We start from the raw sequence: 25576 nt of genomic DNA, 5'->3' as shown, positions 1-25576 counted from the left end.
ATGAGTGAAAGTGAATCTACCAAAATGTTGGAGCTCTGCAGATTTCAGGCAGCGGAAAATGAGAAAGAACATAAAAGATGTATGGAATTATTGGAAGCAGAAAATGCCGGGCAAGAAGCAGAAAATGCCAGGGAGAAAGCAGCCCACGAGAAAGCGATGGAGATCCAGAAACAAGCCCTGGAACTGAAAGACAAATAAATTGAGGCCCAGAAGCAAGCCATGGAACTGAAGCAACTCGAGGCTGAGAGGGAAAGGGAAGCTCAGAAGCATGAACTGGCTGTAATGGAGTGGAGGAGACAGAACCCCACACCAGGGGGCTCCACCTCTCCAAAAATCCATAAGCGGGAGCAGTTGTGTCCACCATATAGCGAATCTGGTGACATTGCTGCATATTTCATAGCCTTTGAGAGACTGTGTATGCTCTATGTGATTCCTGAGGATCAAAAGATAACTACTTTGGTTGCAAACTTGACTGAGAGAGCTCTGGGCATATTCAATAAGATGCCACTTGGTGATGCTTCCAATTAAGGTAAATTTAAGGACTTGGTTTTGAAACAGTTTCAGATTACACCTGAAATTTAAAGAGTAAAACTCAGAAGCCTTAAGAGAGGGGCTGGATTAAGTAATGTGGTTTATGTGAACCAAATGAGAGATTTACTGGATAAGTAGGTGAGGGGGAAAGATATTACAAGCGTTGAAGGAATGTGTGATTTGATTGCTCAGGAACAGTTCCTGAATATGTCTAGTGATGATGTAAAACAGTGTTTATGGGATAAAAAGGTGGAATCGGTCGATAAACTTGCAGTTTTTACAGATAAATATGAGCAATCCCAAGCACCCCATAGGAATAAATCACAGGCAGAGGAGTTAAATTTTGGTGGGAAACGAGGTCCCTGTTTTACCCCTGGGAAGAAGGAGGGTGGATGGGAGGTTGGGCATTCACCTCCCCAGGTTCACTCCTCCAGTCCTCATCCCAAATCTCCTTTAATATTGTCACTACTGCTTACAGTGTAATAATGCTCCTGCTTGTAGCACAGTAGGGGTGGACATGTGTGCTTTGCTTGCGAATAATGCAGCCATCTCAAAATCATACTAATGAAACCAGCGGTAGAAACAACGGAGGAGGGGCCTGGCTGGCCAAGACCCCAGAACGATGGTTCGGCAGCCACTCCGTCTATGTCGACACTCCATGGCACCAAGACTCAGAGATCAGCTCAGCTGACTCAGACTGGTGGGGCTAAAAACAACAGTGTAGACATTTGGGCTCAGGCTGGAGCCCAGGCTCTGAGACCCCCTCCAGTCAGGGGCCTCAGAGCCTGAGCTCCCCCACAACTTGGACTATCTAGGCTGCAATTTTATAGCCCTACAGCCTGATCCTTAGTTGCTGACTCATGTCACCCATGTGACTTTTATTGCAGTGTCGACATACCCTTACTCCCTTCAGCCACCTGGGTCAAATAGCCCTCCTCCCCCCCACCCCAGGAAGCACCTTCACAGCCTGCGACTGCAGACATCTGGCAAGCTAATCGCCTTCAGAGAAACACTTTAAGAATGGGAAGCAATGACTTTGGGATGGGAGGTTAAGGGAGTAGCCAAGTGCTTAGAAAACAACGTGGTGCTGGAGGGGTTAGTGGAGATTGATTTTATAACTAATTTTGCTAAATGTTGTGGGGAAAAGAAGAAGGCAAGAGAAATATAAAAATTAAGGATTTTTTTAAGAGGAAAAAACCTCTAACAAGCTGTGCAATCTCTCTCTGATCATTTTGATAGAATGCTGCATCCCATTCTTCCAACTTCATCTGTCTTTATATTATAAGCTCCTCAGGGCAGGGACCATTTCTTTCTATGATGCAGACCTCTGGATGCTCCCATTATAGCAACACACAAACAATATCATATATCTTATATGTAGTAAGTGCACTCTCAGGCTCCTGTATTCACCACCTTTGTTTGGATCTCAACTGGTGACTTACGCTGATTGTACAGAGCAGGTTCTGTCCATAACCACATGGTGGCACTGTTGCTTTGTTTCAACCTGGACTGTGTAAGATAACCTCTCAAACCTTTGAATTTTGTATGTTTAGGTTAAGCTAGAGGATCCACAAGAGTGATGATTAATTAACGCTTTGAGCATGAGGTCTGAGAAGACACCATGTGAGTGGACTGGTGTGCATTATGGGGACCTCCTGATTTTATATATCTATGGTTTCTGTAGATCAGGGGTGAGGAATCTTTTCTTCTATCAGGGGTCACTGACCCACACAAAAAATCAGGTGCAGGCCACACACCGTGGGGGCACGGGGCTCAGGGCTTCCCCCTGCAGTGGGGCAAACTGGCACTCGCGGCTCCAGCCCTGCAGGGGGTGGGTGAGGGGTGGGAGTGTGGAAATTGCTCATGAAAGTGAATAAATATTAATTCCATATTTGTATATTCAGGTACTCCTGATGGAATTCTGCACCAAAAATTAAAAATTATGTGCCAATAAATTAAACATTATGCGCACAATATTTTAAAATTCTGCAAAATTCTGCTAATTTTATTTGTCAGTAAATAAATGTGGCTCCAGTATGGCAGTGGGGAGTACAGGCCACTGGCTGCATTGAGATGGGAGATCATCCTGAAGCCCCCACTTCCCCTGGTATAGGGACTCTGCAGTGAGACTGCACCTGACCCTGACAATGCAAGGGCTGGGCCTGTCCCAGAAACACGCTGGGGCCCTGTCCCTCTTGCCAGGTGCACTTGATGTGGGTGAGCGGGTCCAGCCCAGCAGGATCCAAGCATGGAGGGGCTTAGTGTGGGGGGATCCAGGTGTGGCGTGAGAGGTTCCTGTATGGGGCATTTTGGATGCGGGTGGCTCAGTGGGAGATCTGGATGCACAGAGGCTTGCGGGGCGGGGTGGGGGGTTCCAGGTGCAGGGGCAATGGGACTCAGCAGGGGATCCTGGTGAGGGTGGTTGGCACTCAGCAAAGGGGTCTGGGTGTGGGGAGATGGGGCTTGGTGTGGGGGGCTGAGTGGGGAAGTCCAGGTGCTGGGGGAGTGGAGCTTGATGGGATGGGGGTCCAGGTGCAGCTGGTTGGGGATCAGTGGGGTGAGAGTCCGAGGGGGCTCCTCAGAGGGGTCCAAGTGTAGGGGGGTAGGAATTGTCAGGGTGAGGGGCCTATGGGCCTGCTTAACGGGAGAGCCCCAGCTGCTGCCAAGGGGATGCTGCATGCTGGGCTCCCACTTTTCCCCTGCGATTCCCCTATCCCCTTTTCTTCTCCATCCCCCTCCCCTCACTTCCACATTCCCCTCCCCCACCCTGTTCCACCGCCCCTTCCTTCCATACTGTCTCTTTCCTCCACCCCCACTCATCCCCCTTCCCTCATTTCCCCCCACCCCCCCTTACCCAGCCCCACTGCGGTCACTCATTGTTGCACAGAAAATAGGAAGGCTTCCAGCACACAGGAGAGGAGCCTAACTAGCACTAGGACCCAGCTGCAGTGTCAGCAGAGCCCAGGCATAGCCTCCTTCAGCTGGGCAGCTCTGTGCTTGCAGAATGAGGGGGGCAGTGGCAGGTAACCCCATGTGCTGCCCCCATGCCTCGCCTCTGTTTGGGGGGGCAATCCCCACCCCAAAAAAAGTGCACCCATGGACATCCCCTGCCCCTTGCACAGTTTCTGGTCTGTTTTCTGCAGGAATTCTGCGGGGGGGGGGGGGGGGGGGGGCATTTTCTGCGGGCGCACAGTCCAGCAGAATCCCCCCAGGAGTACACCAGGTAATTTGGCCTATTTCAGAGGCCAAATGAAAAAGTGGTGGTACTAAGCCATAGGAAGATTTACCGAGATTTGGCCTGTATGTGAACCAAACACATTTCAGAAGAAACATTCCAACTAAGGTGTCAGTACAAATCCATGGAATACAGTCATTTATAAACATGATCTACTGTGCAAGCTGTAATACTGCAAAAGCTTAGCTGGATACCTATCTCAGTTGTAGTTGTGGGCACCTTGACAACTCAACTAGGTAAGACAATGTATGTCCTAATAAAAACCTATTCACCCAATAGTAAGACAATTATTGCTTACAGTATTTTTTGACAGTACATGTTGCCATTAAGCCAAATCCTAAGTTTTTCCTCCCTCTTGCCTTTATTTGTTTGTTTGTTTGTGTTTTTTGGGGGGGAAGCATTTTTATTATTGACATAGGCTGGAAGGAATTCAGGCATAGAAAGGCTCATACTATTTCAGGAATGTTTGCTTTGCAGCACTCCCTCTGCTTCATCTGCTGTGCATGTTAGCTCCACAGGGCTCAAACTGCAGTGCCTGCCTATTTATATCCCAGACCTTTACAGCTCTGACCTCTCTTCATACGCTCTAGTGGCTATGTCATCTGAGCCATTAAAGACAAAGAAATGTATACGCAAGTTATTTCTCTAATTTATTCTTCTTTGCATCAGAAGACATTCTGCACTGTGCAACCACCGAAAGGCAAGATGCAGCAGTCAAACTCTGCACAGTTATCTTCTCCAGGAGCTAGTGGTCACTCCTAAGTCACATGGAATAGACAAGTCTTTAAAAAACCCAAGCTCTGTATGATTTCTTACAGCACCATGTGTCAAAATTGTATCAAAATAAAAGCATGCTTCACCTCTTAACTAATACAAGTCACTCTCTACAATTCAGAGAAAACTGTCCTGTATAAAAAGGGAAGGGAAAAAACCATGAGATGACTGAGAGATTAGCTGGCTATTTTGATGAGCTATAATCCATTTCTCTCTCCACATTCCCCCTATCACCTTAATGAGCATCCAGTTCCAGATCTTCACACCCACCTCTTTCATTAAGGCTTGTTGATTTCTTGCAAAACTTGTGTTTCAGTGTCTTAGAACAGGTACTCTAAAAACCCCAGTGGGCCCAACAACCCTCCTCCCTTCCCTGCCCATCATGTTCTGGTCCAGTCAATCTAATGATAGTCCAGTGATCTGCTGTGGCTGGCAAGCTCCTCTGCCCAACCCTAGTTGTAGGCGTCCTCGTAAATATCCGTGCGTAGGCAGTACAGGATGGCTGCACCCAGCATGAAGATAACGGATCCCCAGCCCAGGCCGTACCCCCAGTTGAACTCATGGTAGCTCTTGAGCATACTGCTGTCGATGAATTTGATTGGATAGAGAATCAAGGCACACACTTGGAGAACCACTGGAAATGGGGAAAAGATATCTGGTTAAAGTCTAGAAGAGGAAAGAAGTAATGCAGCAAGTTCATGCAGCAGCTGCTAGTGGTTTTATTGGTCTTGGTCACACAAATCTCCCAACCTCCTTCCCATCCAGCTTGTCTCTTGGGCAAAGTACAATCGCCCTCTTTCCCTCAGGTGTGCCTGGCCCAGTGTAAATGGTACCAATGCTGTGAACTTCTTCACCACAGTGCCGTCAGCCTGATAGGATGCCAGCAGCGTAAGCATCCTCCAAGCTCAGCAGCTATCACTGCTTGCTCTAGCTCACTTGTCAACTCCCTCACAAGAATGTCCTGCTCGTGATAGCCCAGCATCACCGCACTTCTGCCTCAAGCCCTTTATCTCAGAGCCTTGATGCTGGAACCCTGCACCAGCACTTTTCCCTGTCTTACTCAGTAAAGCCACAGATAGTGCCGGATTCTTTTTCAAGCAGTCTTCCTCCACCTCACTTTCCATATGGGATGAAATTTAACATTAGTACGATATTAAGGCACTTGCAAGATCTAGAGCAGAAGTGTGCCATGTAGAGTTTAGACCATCTCTATTTAGATGAGAGTGTAACTCGGGGCATTTTTTGGTATTGGAAAGTCTTGGTTGGGTTTTTGGCCATGCAACAGCAGAACAAGGAGGGGTTGATTCTAAATGCTATTTTATGCACGTTCCCAGCCCAGATTTTGGAGAAGGAGAACAGGTGGGCTAAACACAGTAATATTGTGCCATTAAAGCAGTTCAAGGCAGTGTCAAACCCCTTTAAAACGGAGCCATAAGAAGAGATAAGGAGTTCATAATGGACTTCTACCTTAAGTGAATTAAAATGCAAAAGATTTTAAAATTCTAATTTCCTCTGCTCTCTGATGTTTTCTTTTTGCATCAGTCACTGGAAGGGGTGAACCTGAACAGGCCAGCTTTGCATTATAGTCCTTTCCTAATCATTTTACAGCATAAGCACAACCCTGCTGCTGTGTTCGGGTTCACAGCACTACAGGGAATTTAAATCTCAGTTTCCACGGAACATTTTAGAAAAAGAGATCATTTTTATTCATGCACAATGAAAACTGGGGCCCTAAACTAAACTGCCGCTTCCCCCTGCCACTGCTCAAACAGTAACATTCTGCTTTTCAGTCCATGTCAGATTTATTTTGCCTTATGTAGACAAGATTCATGAATCTTGTAGCCACATCCCTAACAAAATGGTACTCCAGTGTTCTTCAGTGAAACCCAACACACTACAGCTTATCACAGCCACACTGCAGTTTCTGGAGAGCGTGCTAGATAACAAGAGTGCATGGTAAAGAATTTAAACCAAGTTCTTTGCATCTTATGGGGACATGCTATGGCTAGCTGTTGGCAGCTAGATAAAGTGTGACCACACCCTGGTGAGGCCCCTACTGGTGAGAAGGAGGCTAAGGGCTGCACCTAAGGGGGGCAGACTAATACCGCTGATCTTTAATGCAGAGTTGCAGCCCAGAAAAGCTGCAGGCCCCAAGAGATCCAGAGTTCCCATCTTGAGCCAGAGGGCCACACCTCTGCATTAAAGATGAAGCAGGTTTGGATCACATTTCACAATTCTGCAGATCTTATTTAGTCTGTAGGCTCCAGTTTTTGGAGCAATCTGATGGCCAAATCCTGCTCTGCTCTAGGATTTCAATGGAGTTCTAGGAGACTCAAGTCAGGAGAGACTTTATCCTTTAAAGTAGCCAAATTTGTATTCTCTTTCTAGAGCAGTTACTTATAGGTACCTGCAACCAAGAGGAGAACAGCAACAACTCTGTAGTACCGCCTGGGAGTGCCTAGGCAGAAGGAAACCAGGGAGGCGAGGAACGACAGGAAGGTGATAGTGGCTGCCGTCAGGATTAACACCAGCGTAGCCACTTGCCAGTCTAGAAGAGGAAAGGACACAATTGGGGAAGAACCCCTCGTTAATGAGGAAACACCCTCAGACTCTCAGGCTGCAACAATAAAACATCCCCACACTAACCCCATCCTGAAGTCTGGATTTTCCCATAATCTTCAAAAATCCTAATGCCCAGCCACTGGTTTCACAGTACTTACAATCTACCAAGCATAACACACATATTATAGATTAGAGAGCATTAACATTTCAGAAATGCAATTCATGGTGGGGGAGGTTTGGTGATGGTGACCATTTCTGAGCCTGGAAATCTGACAGCAAGTGAAACTGAAGGAGGTCATAGAATGATCTGCAGAAAAGCAACAGAAGAAGCCTTCCAGGAAAAGTAGGGGGTAACTACAGACAAGGAGGGACTAAGACATTATGAGAAAGTTAGAACATAGGGACACAACTAGGAAAAGGAAAGATTTAAGAAGCCCCTTGATGCCTCATATCTTGGATTTCCAAAGGGAACAGAAACTACATTTTATGGGTTCATTGTGGGTTCACCATTTTATGGTAGCACCAAAATAATCAACGGAGAGTTAAATGCAGTTCTTCTTATGATGCCTGAAAGAGTCACACAAGAACTGTAGTGCCTCTCAAAGAGACCATGGACCAAATTAATGGCTGACACAAGCAGGTACAGCAATTCCAGCTACTTCAAAAGAATGGCCCTCGGACCCCAGCCTGTGTCTAGATCTGACCTCTGTGTCTAGCAGTTTCATCCTGAGCACCTGGTCTGAGTCACATTTTATGTACCTTTAGTAATCAAGAGATGAGTTAAAAACCCTTCAATCTAGTCCATGTGATTTCTCCCCATAAAGGAGCTGTATGAGGATAATTAAAAAAAAAAATCTTGCCTTTTTCAAACTAGTTACAAACCACTGGGGTTAGAGCTTCCCAATTGTATTGGAGAAAGAAAATATAACTTTAGAGACACTGATATCTCAAGGTCAGCCATTAGTATCACTCTGGTTCCACCATGTCTTGCCTGACAGTCAGGAAACTAGGGAGTTTGCCTTCTTTTTAAAAATGCTCCTAGATCAGGTCTCAAACACACCAGAGCACATCTGGTACTTTTAGGTGAAACATAAATTTAAACTCCCACCCTGGCCCTTCTGTTCACCGCAGTGCTGGCTTTGCTGCAGAGGAAGGGGCTGCAAAAGGGTCCCTAACTCTCTCTGGAGAATTACTATCTTTGCTATGTTCGGTTCCTTGTTGTTTCAGGTGGTGTGTTTGTTTTGTTTTGGGGTTTTTTTTTTGCAGTTTAATAGCAAAGTCTATTGTTCAGATCAAAAAAATATGTATATACACAGAGAATGTAAAATTAATCCAGGCCCCCTCAAAGTCTGGCATCAGGGGGATGCTGCCCATCTTTCCCTAGCCATGTCCCATTTCCTGCCTCTCCCTTCTCAGAGCAAAGGATAGAACCCAGGAGTCCTGACTCCCATCCCCCCCGCTCTAACCACTAGACCCCACTCCCTTCTCAGAGGTGGTGTTCAATCCAAATGGCCAGATGACAGCAGAGTACTGGGGACTGATGAGTTTCTCTTCCGTTTCCCTGACGAGAAAAGGATTTTGGACCACATTCTTATCTCAGAGGGGGTGATCTTGAGACATCCTGGCAACATGCAGTCATCTGTATGCAATCCGGCAGCTCTTGTGGATGTATACTGCCATAGATCAATGTACGCAGATCCCACCAACACCGGTAGGAATTTTGTGCAGATACGAGCCCTGCACTCCAGAACTTACTGTTTGTTTTCTAGCCAGAGGATAACGAAGGGATTTCTCTCACAATGTGGACCACAGGAATAAGTTTCTTTGCAACTGTTAATATTCTGAATGCATACCTCTCATTTTCAGGTTTGGGACAGTCAGTATCTTGCATGTCTTAATAGGTCAGGCAAGCCCTAACCTAGTCAGTTACACTCAGCTTGCCTTGCCAGTCCGCTCCATTTGGGCAGGAGACAAGTTTGGGTGGAGCTGTTCTCACTAAAACATCCAGCTCCTCTCCTGGTGTCAAGATCATGTGCATTAGAAGTTTACAAAACCCAGAAGTTAATTGCTTTGCATGTTCTAAATGTGTTTTACTGCACCAATTCCACATCACAGGGTGTTACTTTGCAACATTACAGTGATGACATCACTGAATCCTACTGCAAGGGCTGGTGAATTTAGTCTTGTTTCTGTGCTAGAAACAGGGACCTTACTCAGAAGGAAATGGGATCCTGCAACAAGACAGGTTGAAGTTGTAGAGCAGGGATTAACCAAAAATAAATACTTTCAGAACTACGTTGGCAGATACATTCTACCCCTCTCGGAACAGGGCTAACTCATGGTATGAGGCAGCCAGAAGGAAGACTCCATTAGTCAGCCTTTGCTAGAGATCTTCCACCCTCATAGGACTCAAGCAGGGTTTGCAAGTCATAGAATCATAGAATATCAGGGTTGGAAGGGACCTCAGGAGGTCATCTAGTCCAACCCCTTGCTCAAAGCAGGACCAATCCCCAATTTTTGCCCCAGATCCCTAAATGGCCCCCTCAAGGATTGAACTCACAACCCTGGGTTTAGCAGGCCAGTGCTCAAACCACTGCATCCATGCAGTGTGGACGTGCAACCATGCCCACTATATTCCTAACTAAGAACAGTAGGGCAATGGAACAGATGCCTAGGGAGGATGTGGAAGCTCCTTCACTGGAGGTTTTCAAAAAGAGGCTGGATACCTATCTGTCTTGGATGGTTTAGACTGGGGCGGACAAACTTTTTGGCCCAAGGGCCACATCTGGGTGGGGAAATTGCAAGCAGGGCCATGGATGTTGGGCTGGGGCAGGGGGTGGGGGTGCAGGAGACAGTGCGGGGTGTGGGAGGGGGTGCGGTGTGCAGGAAGAGGCTCAGGACAAGGGGGCTCACAGAAGGGGGTTGGGGTGCAGGAGGGAATGTGGAGTGAGGGAGGGGGCTCAGGGCAGGGGATTGGGGTGTAGAAGGGGTGTGAGGTGCAGCAGGGGGCTCAGGGTAGGGGGTTGGGGTGCAGGGTGCAGCAGGGGCTAAGAGGGGTTTGGGGTGCAGGAAGGGTGTGGGGTGTGGCAGGGGGTTGGGATGCGGCAGGGGGTTGGGATGCAGGCAGAGGGCTCAGGGCAGGGGGTTGGGGTGCAGGAGGGGGTGCAGAGTGCAGGAGGGGGCTCAGGGCAGGGGTGGAGGAGGGGGATGGGGTGCAGCAGGGGGCTCAGAGCAGGGGGTTAGGTTGCGGGGTGCCGCAGGGGGTTAGGGTGCAGGCAGGCTGTGGCAGGGAGCTCAGGGCAGGGAGTTGAGGTGCGGGGTGCAGGCGGGATTCGGGGTGTGGGCTCCAGCCTGGTGCCGCTTACCTGGAGCAGCTCCAGGGTGGCAACAGTATGCACTAGGGCCAGGGCAGGCTCCCTGCCTGCCCTGGCCCTGGGCCACTCCGGGAAGCGGCCAGCACCACGTCCCTGCGGCCCCTGGGGGAGGGAGAGCAGAGGACTCCGAGCGCTGCCCTTGCCTGTGGGTACCTCCCCCAAAGCTCCCATTGGCCGCAGTTCCCCATTCACGGTCAATGGGAGCTTTGGGGGAGGTACCCACAAGCAAGGGCAGAGTGTGGAGCCCTCTGCCCCCTCTCCCCCAGGGGCCACAGGGACATGGTGCTGGCCGCTTCTGGGAGTGGTGCGGGGCCCGCGGTGCCACGGGGGAGGCAATCCCGTGGGCTGGATCCAAAGCCCTGAGGGGCTGGATCCGGCCAGTAGTTTGCCCACCCCTGGTTTAGACACAACAAATCCTGGGCAAGGAGTTGGACTAGATGAACCTTCTGATCCTGTCTAAACCAGCCATATTAAGCTCTTCACCCTGAATTGGTTGCATGTGCAGGGATAGAAGAGAGCTTGTTTCTCCAGGGCCAAGAAACAAACCCAGTCACAACAGGGCATTTCAACACAGCTATGTCTATCTCGAGACCCTGGAGGGCTAATCCACTGCTGCTCTGCACCTTGCCTTAGGTACACCAGTGCAGAGTGGGTGTGAAACTGACTGTAAAACTCTGCCTAATCAGAATGTGGTTTCTTCTTTCACTCAGGGCCGGTGTACCTAACATAGGGTGCAGGGCAGCAGTGAATCAGGCACTGTCTTTTACAAGACTGGGACAACAATCCTGAAAGGAAAAGGATGGAGGTTGATGGCAAAAACTGCCCAAGGAGAGGTGTGGGGAGAGTAAATCCTGTGCTGGGAGTTCATTCTAAGCCAGGCTGCAGCCTGTGTGAAACACAAACAAATGAAGCATCTGGAAATGTTGGGCTTTTCACTCATCTTTTATTGCCACAACAAAGGACTTTCCTGAACTCCTATTCATCAGCAATTACTAGCAGGGCCATGTCCCAAACTCCCTCAGCCCCATGTCAGCATAAGCCAGATGGAGCTGCAAGGACAGAGGAGCCTGGGGGAGGGAAAGGGCTCCTTGCATTGCTTGGGGAAGAAACAGCCTGGTTTTGGAGAACAATGCTGCAAAAGCAGGGGGAGGGGAAGAGCCCAATGGCTGATTGTTTACATAAGCAGGACTCTGCCATAGCTCCACAAAAGCTTGTCTGGCCCTTTACCCACCTCCTTCGCAAGAGAATGCTTGCTATTGACCTGCCCTGGTACAGCGCAAGGTCCCTCCCTCCCTCCAGCTCTTGTCCTGGCACTTTCCAAGGGGAAGGGGAGCAGAGGGGGCTCTCCTCCAGCTCAAAATATTGAGCCTCTAAAGCTCAGTTGAAAGTTCAGCCCTTGAACAGTTAGGCCAGGTCTACATTAGAACTTTTCCTGGTACAATAGTGTCAGGTGTGATTTTTTTAAATTTTTTTAATAGTGTTTCTATATTGGCAAAAGCCCTAGTGTAGATGCAGTTATTCCAGCATGAGTCCATTCGCAGGTATAGCTCATTTTGTCTCCCACAATTCTACAATCCTCATCTGACTCATTGCTGTCCCAGTCTTACCCCTCCTCCAGCTCTGCTACTGCACCTCAGTCCCAAAGCACAGCACCCCTTGCTGTTAATGGCTGACCTGGGGCACCCATTAGCATGGCTGGGAACTGCTAAACATTGTGATTCTGTGGTGTGGCAGGAGATGGTGATGACCAAATCACTTTTGACCTCTGACCACCAAAGATGTCCAGATAGGCTAATGCCCAGCCTACCCTACTGTCCTGCCACAGGCCCCAAGAACCTGCTTTTCATGAGGATCCTTTTAAAGTGCCTTGCAATAAACTGGCTGCAGGAAGGCAGCACACACTGCAGCCCTGTGAACTGGAAGTCCTGTGGGACACATGGTTAGTCCTGTACCCTTGGCAACTGACTAAATGAACTCTCAGTAGTGATTCTAACGTCCTTTGTAAAGCAAGCTGTGGGGCAGGTGAACTACAGTCACCACACAGAGCAGACCTACAAACACACACCTCCCTTGCTGTACCTACTGAAGACATACTTCTTTGACAATTAGAAGCTGGGCAGCCATTTAGGGTCTGTCTTCACTGCAGTTAACCTGGGCTCTTACCTGAGCATTGCCCTGAACCCCTCTCCAGTCCGCACACATAAACCTTGGGCATAAGTTTTGTGATGCTTTCAACCCAGGCTAGCTGGCTCATCTAGGGCTAATGCCTAAATAAGGCTTTCATTCAGGCTGGTGAACCACGATATTTACAGGGAGGATGCAGGTGGAGCCACTCATGTGCTTATAGACCTCCCGGTTCTCCCCATGTGCTGAAAAGGACAGACAAGCTCCCCTACAATTCACTCCAGGAATCAGAGCAGCTCAGCTTAATGCAGCACACAGAACCCTGGGACGCAGCCTCAGAAGTCCTAGCAACACATGAGGAGGGCACCAGTGAGGACAGTAATTCTGGCATGGCTTTACAGGGTGGCTGCTCATACCTGAGCTAAGCTAAACTGGATATTCAGACCCAGGTGCCTAGCACTTGAGTTAAATCTGCAGTGAAGACATATCCACAGAGGTCAAAGTACGAGACCGGTGTCTCATGCCAGAGAGGAGTAGCGAATAGGCACAGCTGCAACTGAGTTGGCAGGGTGGAACGAACTCCCCTGCTGCATAGGACCTACTGTGTCTCAGGTAAGGGAATGGCAAAAAGGGGTAACCTCTCAAAGAGTCTGACACCCCTAGGCCTCCTTGTGGGATGGCAGTTAAGTCATCCCATGCCAGGCCAGGTTCACTGGTCTGGAAGGAGAGCAGCAAGAAAAACAAATCTGAGGGATTCACCACAGACTGAGATGGAGGGAGGCCAACAGACCGAAGGGGACTCTGCAAAGTCTCAGCCACACAGACCAGCTGGAAAGAGGGAAACCAGAGGCCCTATGGGATGTCGCCAGGGAAACCAATTCTGGGTTCCCAGAGGGGCCTATTGAGCCAGTTCTGTCATGAATATCAGGGACCCCAAAGAGACTGGTGGAATAGGAGATCCAGAATGGATGCAGCAATTTTGGCTCCATTTAATGAGGCCCAGATGTGAGATGGGGTAGGCAGCTGTACAATAAGTGTCATGCGCAAGGAAAACAGTCAGTCCTGTCAGGGATGGAGGAGAGGAGTTGGAAGACGGCTACACAAAGCTCTGGAAGTACACTGTCAAGGAGGCAATGCAGATGTGCTGTGCGTGGGACGTGCAGCAGGGAGAACAGGAGTCATTTGATGTAGATTGCCTTTCACCAGAAATGTCGAGACACTTTGCAGAGAAGGTTAGTATCTCAATTGTGGGTGAATTGAGACTGAGGGGGACACTATTTACTGCAGACCACACAGGTCAGTAGCAGAGCTGGGAACATAACCAGATGTCTCGATCCCTATCCACTAGCCCCACCTGTCTTAAAGCATATGCAATATTGCAAGGGTGGCCAAACTGCGACTTTTACTGTGAAAGTGCAGCTCGTGGAGCTCCCCACTACACGCCACACCTTCCACCTAGCAGACTGAGAGGAAAGAAGCTTGAGGCATCTACCTTGCTGCAGGGCTTCTGCAAGAGACAACTGCTGCCTGCTGAGTGGGAGCACAATTTAAAGGTTCCCCTCCCCCCAACAGCTTGAGTCACACATCCCAGGTATGCCCCTCCTTACCCTCAGCAACCCCTCCCTGCAGCTCCCAGGTGTTCACTCCCTGAGAAGAGGCAGTGGCAAAAGGCTGAGAGCTGCAAGACGGGCTGCTGCTTTTGCTCCACAGCTCTACCTACAGCTCCTAGCTGTTTGCGCTGGCTCTCCCCATGGCCACAGCTCCCAGCTTGCCAGCTCCAGCAGCTGCCATGCAGGGAGGGGGCTCTGCAGCACCATGTAACCAAGCCGGGCCAGCAAGCCCTGGCAAAAAAAAAATCTATGGGGTACAAGTGACCCCGTGTGCCCTCCCCCACATCACCTATGGCTTCTGCCCAGTGGGGAAGAGGGGTGCTCGGGCCTCCAACCTGGTAGGGCATGCTAGTGTAACCCTTCTGCCTGTCAGAGTTGGCAGCAACAAGGGCCGAGTTCAGTATCTAGGGGTTCCATTCCAATAACACAATGCAAAACCGGCTCGAGCCCCCACCCAGTGACCTGGGACAAATATACCACCCCTGCTGGGTGCCTCCAAGAGGCAATACTTCCCCTCTCGCAAGCACATAGTCTGAGTGTAGCAAAAAAGCCTTTTAATAACAGAGAGAAACAATGTGGCATTATGTTGGGGAAACACAACCCATGAGCAAAAAAACCCACCCCAAGTAAATTGGGGTGTGTCCTTTCCCTTGGGTTCTTGAGTCCAGCAACCAAAATCACCCAAAGTCCCAAAAGTCCAAACGACCCAAAAGTCTCTGTCCCTGGTCAGGGCAGCCCCAGAGTTCAAAAGTTTATCTGCAGAGTTTTACCTCCCAACCTGGGTGGAGATTGGGGGGGCGGTGTTAAGGGGCACCTTACATGGTCCAAAGCTGATGGCCCCACCTCTCCATGGGGCTCCGCTCTGCCAGCCGCCCCATGAGCTGCTCTAGGCAGCTGACAAACTGCTGTGCTCTGCTCCACCAGCCGCTCTGCTCGCCGTCCCACAAACTGCTCTGCTCCACAAGCTGCTCTGCTCACCGTCCCACAAACTGCTCCACCATATATCTTCAGGCTCCCCCCACTACTTAACACGACACTCAGTGATTTCAGCTCTCAGTAAGTTTAGCTCTTTTGTGATTTCAGCTTGTAGTAGGGGAGCCTCAGTGCTGGTGCACCATTAGCCCAAAATGAATTCAGCTCAGCAGCCTGTAACTAAACTCCTAATGGAATCAAAATTAGCTCTGATATTCCACAGTGGAGAGAGGAAGAAGTGCAATTAGCATGTAAGGCCTTCACCAGGGGGCCCATACCACCAAATATTAATACCTATCCCCAACCTCTCTCAATTCACAGAGTTTTGGAACCCATGTCCCTTGCCTAGCGAGTGCTACTTAGTTGATGGCAAGTTCCTCCATCATAACAAAAGGCTAAGTACAGTTCCACTGTCCTTGATTCCCATAATCAGGGTAACAACAATTTATTCTTCCTGCCCCCTTAACAGAGACACTGGGGATCCCACAGCAGCCAAAGTGACCATTTGGGCAGCTATGGCCTCATTCTAGGCGGGGTGGGTGTGCCTATGCAAATGAGATTGGCCCCTGAAGTTCTTTTCCACAACTTGCCACACCTCACCACCAGATGTCAGGGTGGAGCTCATCCTGACTCTGCTTACACTAGCATGGCCCGGAGCTTCAGCAAGAGCAGGTCTGAAGTCCCGAGTCTTGGCAGGCATGCCCCAGCAGCTATCAAACATCTGAAGACTGTTGTATGTGGCTCGGAAGGTCTGTAAGTTTGGCCACCCCTGTAACATTGTATAGAAGAAACTCATTCCGAGTGTAAGACCTGCTGGAGGCAGGGGTAGGAGTGGGTTTTAGCTTGAGTGAGAGCTGTGTGAGGGGAGAAGGTTTCAGTGTGAGCACATCTGGGGGTGCAGCAGAGAAGAACTATGGGGGTCACTGCAGGAGTGAAGCTGGAAGGAAACAGCTCAGCAATGTGTAAGGGGACTGTTGTCCCCTCTACTAACGTTCATTGGGGGTGTTTTAGTTGCTAGCTCCCAGTACTAAAAAGGGGGAAGGGTCAATGGGGAATCAGGACCCTGAGACTGACAGCCCCCAGAAACAATGGGGAGAGGCAAATGCTCCAGGTCAGCCTGAATGACAGGGCGAGCAGGCTAATCAGGGAGTCAGGGGGCCAGGGAGGTCCCGTCCTCCATGACAGCTGGATTTGCCTGGGTCAGACAGAGTGGGGCCGAGCTAAGGAGAAAGCAGGGGCTCAAGCTGAACTGGGGAGCAGAGCTGTGCCAGATCCAGAGGGACCAGAAAAGCAGCCCAGAGAGAGCAGACCCTGTCCTGGGAGCAGAGCTGCAGCCCCAAAACCAGAGGCACAGCCCAGAGAGAGCAGACCGTGTCCTGGGAGCAGAGCTGTAGCAACCAGAGCCAGAGGGGCCAGAAAAGCAGCTCAGGAAGCCGGTCAGTGCTGGGAGCAGAGTCACAGAAGCAGCCTGCAGAGCAGACCTGTCCTGGGAGCAGAGCTGCAGCAACCAGAACCAGAGGGGCCAAAAAAGCAGCCCAGGGAGCTGGAGGCAGAGCAGCAGCAGCAGTGCAGAGACTGAGTGGTGCAGCTGGGGAGACTGGGCTGGAGCAGTCTGTAGCTGGGTGCGGTGAGCAGCTGGGGAGAGCGAGGCGGACCCTGGGCAGCGGGCCCAGCACAGGGTGATGCCTCAGCCAAGAGGCTCTGCAGGCCAGGCTTGGATCGTAACCCCGTCAGGGCGGGGGTGACACTGGGAAGAAGGGTCCTACCACTTAGAGCCTGAGAGCGTGTGGCCACCACCAGAGCAAGTGTCCAACCCACAGCGTCCCTGCGGCAAAGCCAGGGCCTGAGAAGAAGGCCTGGGACTTACAAGGAACAGACTGTGAACTGCCCTGACATTCCAGAGACACTGTTTGTGATGTTCCCTGCCACAGAGCGAGTTGATGTGTTTCCTTTAACCTTTCCCATTTTTCCTTATTCTTTTTAAAATTAATTGTTGATTAAATAACTTGCATTTGCTTTAACTTGTATATAATGGTCAGTGGGTCAGAGAAGTGCCCAGTGCAGAGAGAGTACCCCGGAGTGGGGACACCCTAGCCCCTGTCCTAGGTGACCACAGCAGGGTTGGGGGTCGAGCCCCCCAGGAATCCTGGGCCTAGCCTTGTTGGGGTTACGAGGACTCTGCCAGACAGGAGAGTGGAAGGGGAGTCCTCAAGGGCAGGGAGGCCACTGGGTAAAGGAAGTGGGAGCGAGGACTCAGATCCTTTCGCTAGCCCACTTCACTGGGGTAGTGCAGAAGCTAGGAAAGTTCCCCACAATAGCGGGACTATTCCCCCACTTACAAATGCAGGAGTGGAGTCTGTATGCTGGGGGTTGTAGTTCCATCAATAAAACTTGGGGCGGGGGTGTCACCCAGTGTGCCTGGGGTAGCCCGCACTGAAAATGCCAAGGTCAGGGCAGGATGCAAAAAGGAGAGCAGATTCTCCCAAAACTGATGGTTAATACTGAAGTTAGACTCACCCCCCAGTCACAAACTGCTCCTGATCCCCCACACTGGTTATCAAGAAGCTAAAAAAAGAAATCACACAGCCCCCTTATTGAATTCCAGTTCTCTGGCTCCCAATCAGCACCTAGGTCCAATACAGTAAGAAGTTGTTTAAAAACTCTGCTCGCTATATGACATGTTCTTCTGAACCCCCAAGGGCCAGCCACGTTGCCAGGTCAATATTAGGTTGGATCTTAGCCAAAATACTATGCTGCGAGCCAGTCCGTTAGTGTCTAAAACGAAAGGTTTATAATAAAGAAAAAAGAAAGAACAAGAAGAGAGCTGTTAAATGGTAAAGTAATTAAATACATTAAGAGACTTCAAAGTCCATATATCAGGTTCTTAGCAGTACTGGTGAGTTTGCTGGCTTGAAAGTCCTTCTGGAACACATCCACAGCTTGGATGGGTCATTCAGTTCTTTTTTCAGAGCTTCATTTATAGAAAGGTTACTCCAGAGGTAAGAATCATAGGAACTGGAAGGGACCTCGAGAGGCCATCTAATCCAGTCCCCTGCACTCATGGCAGGACTAAGTATTATCTAGACCAGGGGTGGGCAAACTTTTTGGCCCGAGGGCCACACTGGGACTGCGAAACTGTATGGAGGGCCGGGTGGGGGAAGGCTGTGCCTCCGCAAACAGCCTGCCCCCTGTCCCCTATCTGCCCCCTCCCACTTCCCTGCCGCCCCCCTTACTGCCCCCCTCAGAACCTCTGACCCATCCAACCCCCCTGCTCCCTGTCCCCTGACCCCCGCCCCAAACCTCCGCCTCATCCAACCACCCCCTGCTCCCTGTCCCCTGACCGCCAACCGGGACCCCCTGCCTCTTATCCAACCCCCTCACCATGCCACTCAGAGCGGCAGAAGCTCGCAGACCCGCTGCCTGGCCAGAGCCAGCCACGCCACCCGGCAGGAGCGGCGGGCCAGAGCGTTGGCAGCATGGTGAGCTGAGGCTGCGGGGGAGGGAGGACAACAGGGGAGGGGCTGGGGACTAGCCTCCCCGGCCAGGAGCTCAGGGGCCAGGGAGGACAGTCCCACGGGCTAGATGTGGCCCACAGGCCGTAGTTTCCCCACCTCTGCTCTATGCCATTTTCTAAATCATTGATGAAAATATTGAATAGAACCAGACCCAGCTCCATGCCCTTCCAGCATGACTGTGACCCACTGATAACTACTCTCTGGGAACAGTTTTCCAACCAGTTTTGCACACACCTTACAGTAGCTTCATCTAGGTTGCATTTCCCTAGTTTGTTTATGAGGAGGTCATGCGAGACAGTATCAAAACCTTTACTAAAGTCAAGATATAAGAAGCAGGAATGAAGACAAAATGAAGATGCAGCTGTCTTTTATACCTTTTGCCATGTCCTTTGTCTTCTGGGGCACCTGGCATTGGCCACTGTCGGAAGACAGGATACTGGGCTAGACGGACCTTTGTTCTTACCTAGTATGGCCGTTCTTAGGTTCCTATGTCCCAAACACAAGCTTCACAGCACATGGCATGGAAAAGCCTTAGAGTTCTCTCCATAGGCAGGCCCCTACATGTCTTGCTGACTCATCAGGTGTAGTCCCTGGCTTTTTTCAATGGGTTCACTGTATAGCCAATGTCCCTTAATGGGCCATCAAAAGCAGGCTAGGCAGTGCTGATGCCAAGCTGTCTGGGGGTGTCACCCAGAACCACAGCACCAGTGTTGAAATACAGATATACCATACATATCTATAACTCACAATACAAAGGTGATACAAACATATAAACAAGATAATCATACTAGGCAAATCGTAATATTTTCAAAGATACCTTAGATGACATATCTGGTCAGATTCCTTGCAATTTTATAATACTGGTATCAACAATATCATAAAGTGTCTCCCAGATTCCATACAGCATCACAGGGGGGCTGTTCACAGACCTGCATGAGTAGGGCAATACTCATGATCTCAGGCACCTCTGACATTTGCAGCAGTCTGATAGTTTGGCCAGAAGGACAGCCAACTGCTTCTCTGCTATTGTTTAAGAATCCGTTTAAGACAACTTTCTTCTGCTTTGAATCTGACATCCTGCACATTCTCAGCTTGTGTTTCACAAAAGGAGAGGTCCAAAGAATGTTTGGCATGGTATCCAGCTTTATTGGCCAGCGGACAAACTGTCCCATCTCCAGAGCAGCCAAGTCAATTAAGGGAGCAGTGAGTCAGCCACCAGCTGAAATCTACTCCCAGTGTACCACCCTGGTACAAGCAACCCTAACCGTTCCACCTTTACGAGAGTCGGCTGCAGTTTTCAGCTGTCCATAACTCCCAGATAAAAGCCAGTACTGTGCATTTCTCTAATGGCTTGAAAGATCCCAAAGCACTTTACAAGCAATAAGAATAAAGGATTGCTTCACCCCAAACTGAAATGCAACCACCTCAGGTGGAGAAGCTGAGTGACATTACTTTGTTTAGGACAGGAAGTGAACTATAGCCAATTAAATTCCCTCTGCAGTTTTTCAGCAGACAGTGCAGTTACCCAAACTGGAATTTGTCCAGAACACTGGGGTTCATTCCCCTGCTCTTGCAAGAAGTGTGATGGGAACTTTAATAGCCACAAAGTGCTTCAGCATCTCAGCTTCAAATCTCACCCAGAAAGCAATCTCCCAGGAGCTGAGCAGCCATTGGAGCACCTGTTCTGAACCAATTCAGAGGGAAGTCTATCTTCTAGAAAGTACCAACTCCTACCCCAGCACTAAAGCCTTTATAGGAGGGCCTGTTTGAAATTCAGGAGACTTTACTAGATGATGTTGAAAAACTGGAGGTGATGCAGAGAAGAGCCACAAAAGTGAACATGGCTTACAGTGAAGGACTGAGCTCCCTCTGTTCATGTTATGATTATGAAGGATGAAACTGAGATTGACTTGATTATAGCCTAAGTACCTTCAGGAGGAGAAGACTCTGGGTCCTACTGGCTCTGTCATCTCCCGGAGAAAGACAGAACAAGAACCCATGGCTGGAAGCTGACACCAGACAAATTAAAATGAAGGCACAAGTTTTTAACAGTAAAGGTAATTAACTTTGGGAACAACCTCCCAAGGGAACTGGTGGATGCTCCATGTCTTGGAGTTTTCAAATCCAGACTGATGTGTTTGGCTAAAGCATCTTCCAGAAAGCCAAATTAATAAGCTCAATAAAAGGGTAACTGGTGGAGTTTAATGGTCTGTGTTATACAGGTCAGACTAGATCTAATGCTCTCATCTGGCCTTAAGCTCTACAGTGCTCTAGACATGAAAGTCAGGCAAGTCCATGAAAAGAGAACGAGCCTTAATGCAATGAAACTTCTTGTGGGTTGAATTCAGACTCTTAACAATACAGAACAAATAAGTGGAGAGCAAGGGCTGTGAATATGGGCCAGCTAGTGCTGCCCAGACAATTCAGATGGCTGAGCACTAGTTTCCATGGCTGAATGAAGTACCAATGGGCAGCCCCAGAGAAGTTACTCAATTCCCAGGCTCTGACGTGGTCTGGAGTCAGCCCCATAAGGTCCCCTGTTCACACCCACTGCTGTCCTGTCTGGGAGGAGCAGCAGCTGCCCAGTTGCTTTGTGGGACACTGAAGAAGACAGGCAACTGAAGGCCTTGGTATAAATCACAGGGGTAAGTTCAGAAGAGAGGAGGTAGCATAATGAATGGCACACATCTGCTTCCCCCTACCTTTGACAGTACAGCCTCCTTCCTTGAACAGAAACAAATGGACACACTTTCCTCCAACCCCCTTCCCCATTTTTCCTGGTTGAGTTGCTGCTAACAAAGAGCAAAAGAAAAGAGGTTACAGTGTGAGCTCCCCTTCTGCCTCCCCCTTTCATTGCCTCAGTGCCACAACTCCTGTCCTGTTGTTTCCCCTCTCCAAGAAAACAGACCCCAGGGTGGGGAGCTCAGAAGCTTCCTCCTCCCCTGCCATTCTCCCTCCCTTATACAGCCCAGCTGTGCGTGGTAGATAGCAAAACTAGAACTTCACTATGCAGCTGTATATACATCTAAGCAGCTGATCATCTTCACCCAAGACCATAAAGGAAGGGAAAGTTAAGACAATAGCCAGAATAGCCTGGCTTGATCTCCACAAGAAGGGGGAAAAGAGATCATATACAAGCACCTAGACTGGAGCTGATATCCCCCTCTGTGGACAGATTACAGGACTATGAACTCTCCTGAATTCTGTGCTTGTTCAGAGGTAAAGATGCCTTCTTAGACTTTAAGGCCAGCGAGGACCATTATAATCTGACCTCCTGCCCCACACAGGCCAGGGAATTTCATGCAGGGATTTCTGCACTAAGCCCAGTGATTTCTACACCCTGTAAAGCTGTGCTGAAGTGAGTCATGCTAGTCACTCACTCAGCAGTTCTACAGCCATCTTCCCCCTTTCACCCACTCCCTGCCATTTGAAGCAGGAGAACAGCAACAGGAACAGCAGAGAGTTCCCAAGGCAACCTGCAATGGAGCTTTGGGGATGTAGCCAATCTTCTCTGGATACAGCAAGAGAAAGCCAGTCTCCAAACCCCTGGAGCTCTGACTGTGACCCCAACCCTGCTCAGGAGACTTATTTTAAGCCAGGCTGGTTGGCCCAGCAGAGCCAAGTGCTGACGGAGAGGATCTGGGAGACAAAGAAGATGAGACAGAATGCATTAGTACACATTACTACATATATTGAGACCTCAGCTATGCTTCCTGCCTGCCTGCACCATCACTCACAACTTGACCTGGTTTATGCTTACTTCATTTGCAGGAGGCTGGGGCCCCTGAGACTCAGGGTAGTGAGCAGAGGAAACCCAGATGAAACATTTTTAGCAGATGGACAATGATCCCTGCATGTCATTTGAAGGCCAGTTTTGATTTCCTCCCCCAGAGGTAACAGCTCCATAAAATATTCAACTAGGGACCTCAAGATAACCAAGACCTATCATGGCTGTAAACAGAGAGGTGTGCAGACACCAGAGAATAGAGTTTGCCGCCACCACATCTCTGTTATCCTGTCTTGCTTTGGGATGAGATGGCTCATGCTGTGAACATCTGTTCACACCTACAACATATGAATTCCTATATTGAAAGATCAGTGTGGTCCGTTTAATCTGTCTGGTCATGCCCAATGCCAGATTCTTCAGAATAAGGCATCATACACCTGCTGTCCCATAAGGGTCATTTCTTCCTGACTCCATCTGATCAGCTTCTGCCCTGAAGCACGAGGAGTGAGAGCCCTTGTCATTTTATCCCACCTAGTGTCACTGTAGTGAATTCTATTCTTTGTCAGATAAACATGCAGGGCTTGACACTCCACTGCTAGACTGGATGTTCAAAATGGACGTAAAATGCCAGCAAATCAGAATTTTCCACTCTGTGTTTTACATCCACATTGCACAGGTCTCAGTGACAACAAAAGGTGAAAGGCCAGTGGAGAACCAGGCCTGCAATCTGTTTAAAGGGACATTTTCAATGTCATGAAACTTACAAGACAGACTAATGATCTCTGTAACCAAAAGATTTGCAAAATACTTCTTTATTGTTACTTTGTGTTTTCAGTTTCTTCAGAGGAAACAGATTCCCCTGTTTGTGTAGGTTTTACACAGCTACAATGCAGCCTCCTGAATGGACCATCCATTCCACTCATCACTGATATGGAAAATGCTGGGTTACACTTTCTCTCCCGGGGCACTGTCTCAGTGCCAAGTTATAGGATGGGCTGGGCCAAGAGCCCAATAAACCTCTGCTGATACTAATCAGTAACATTTCTCTTGTGAGCCAATGGCAGACCTGTTTGGCCTGGAGTTACCAGTGCAACCTCCTTGTAAAGAACAGGTGCTGTTCTCCCCTGCATTGGATGCCCTACAATAGGTGCAGTTGTGTATGGAGTCGCTGGCCAGCACAGCTTCAGGAGTTTTCCATGATGAAGCTCCCACCAAGATCTATGCCCTGTTGTGTGGGGGAGTCCCATCAGAGAGGGCACTGCACTCTTGAGATGCATTATTTCATTGCCCAAAACCTTGACAGCCAATAAGTAGATTCCAGGTGCTTCGACTTCAACTTATTCAGGCCAAGGAGCCACCCTCAAATTGGATTCAGGCACCTCACTTTCTCATTTAATCAGTGGAGCCCAAAGCACTTTATTAAAGCAGGTCATCCCCATTTTACAGATGGGGAAACTGAGGCACCAAACAGTAAGCGACTTGCCTAAGGTTACCCAGCAGGCCAGTGGCAGAGCTGGGAACAGAACCTAGGTCTCCCAGGTCCCAGTGCTCCATCCATTAGGCCACACTCTCTTTTACAACCTTTAAGTTGAGGTGAGGGAGGTTTGATCTTCTCATGAATTACTCTGCTCCCACCCCAGAGCCTCCCATCCCTTAGTTACCCCCTTCCTTTAACACTGGCCTATCCGCCAAGAACTCCATCATCTCCTCAGGCACCACATGATCACCAAAGGCAACCCACTTTACATCATCCCCTTCTCCCAGCCACCACCACAGTCTCCTTCCACGCTTCTTCTCCCTGTCAGGTGACTCATGCATGACCCGCTCTCCCCCTGTGCAGGACCCAAGGCGCAAGGACAATCTCTGGGCCCCCTTCATGCCTCCGCACTCCAGGATTCATGGTGCTGCCATCAGTTCGGAGTGACGATACCCAGAGGGCTCCCGAGAGCAGGGCGTTTACACGGTTCCAGCTCCGGGTGACGTAGCCCACAAGAATACAGCCCACCAGCAACTGTTAGACTGACGAAGCTCGTGTTCGCTCTGGCTTGCGCCACAGGAGACTGGCGCAGCGCCTTACAGACACGGTGTCAGTGCCACTTAAGCCCATTTACACAACTGCTGCGAATCTCTCAATCCAGCTCCCCCTCCACCCCGATCTCTTTGGGCCAGTCTCAAAGCGAGAGCCAGGCTGGTGTACTCTGGGGACGCACCTCCTGTCCCGTCCCCTTCCTGGGGGCTGTAGCGCCTAGAGGTGGCCGCAGCAGCCAGCCCCGCCGCCCTCAGCCCCACTATAACCATTGCAAACTGGGGCCAGGCTCACCCCGCGGGCACCTCTCCCCCCAGCGCACAGCCTGGCAGGAAGGTGCAGGCGGCCAGGGAGCGCCCCCTGTCCCAAGCGGCGCTGCCCCCGGACATGCCCCCCGCCCCAGCTAGCGCCGAACCGGGGCAGCCGGCCGGCCCGGCTCTACCTGTCCTCAGGGTGCTGAGGCAGTGCCACACGTCCGGGGCCCGTTTACATGCCTCCCACAGCGACAGCGAGCCGCGCTCCGAAGTGACCCAGGCGGGGCTCAACAGAGCCACCACGTCCAGCGCTAGGGCGACCAGCAGGCAGAGGAGGGCGATGAGCTTGAAGGGCCGGAGGACGCGAACCTCGCCCGTGGCCATGCTGCCCCCCGGGGATCTGGGTCCGTGCTGCGCCCCGGCCCCGCACCAGGGACCCGCCGGGGGCTGGGCAGTCCCGAAGCGCACAGCCCAGCCCCGCGCTCCGCCGCTATTGGGGAATGCCAGGGCCCTCGGGGTCCTAGAGCCGCCTGCACCCAGCCCGCCCCTTCTCCTGGGGGCCTCCTCCTCTCCGAAGCTGCTATTTCCACCCTGTCCCACACCCGCGTTGTCTCGTTCCATGTACCCCCCCACAACACACACACACACCTACCTGTTGTGTCGCCTCCTACACTTAGATTAGAATCTCTCTGGGCAGTGCTGAATTTGTGGCAGGGCTTGCCAGGCTGAGCCCCAGCACCTCTGGGCTTGTCAGTTCAGAGCCCCTGCCAGGTGTACACCCTCCCCCCCCGTGTTGTGAACTAGTTACATGCAGTGTTGCCAATTTAGTGATTGTTTGGAAATTTGAATTGAAATTGAAACATTAATACACA

General features: G+C 50.2%; 1 protein-coding gene across 1 annotated transcript; it reads right to left on the bottom strand.

The window, feature by feature from the left end:
* Positions 1-3848: 3848 nt before the first annotated feature.
* On the bottom strand, positions 3849-25214 carry LOC102946163 (transmembrane protein 47). The gene is made up of 3 exons (XM_027818620.3): positions 24893-25214; positions 6948-7088; positions 3849-5174 (listed from the first exon to the last, which is right to left on the bottom strand). Exons 1-3 carry the CDS (start codon positions 25086-25088, stop codon positions 4993-4995), a joined length of 519 nt encoding a protein of 172 aa, XP_027674421.2. The 5' UTR covers positions 25089-25214; the 3' UTR covers positions 3849-4992.
* Between the last annotated feature and the right edge of the window lie 362 nt (positions 25215-25576).

Source organism: Chelonia mydas, chromosome 9, assembly GCF_015237465.2.
Source record: "Chelonia mydas isolate rCheMyd1 chromosome 9, rCheMyd1.pri.v2, whole genome shotgun sequence".
Taxonomy (NCBI): domain Eukaryota; kingdom Metazoa; phylum Chordata; order Testudines; family Cheloniidae; genus Chelonia; species Chelonia mydas.
This window is presented reverse-complemented; position numbering and strand designations above follow the sequence as displayed.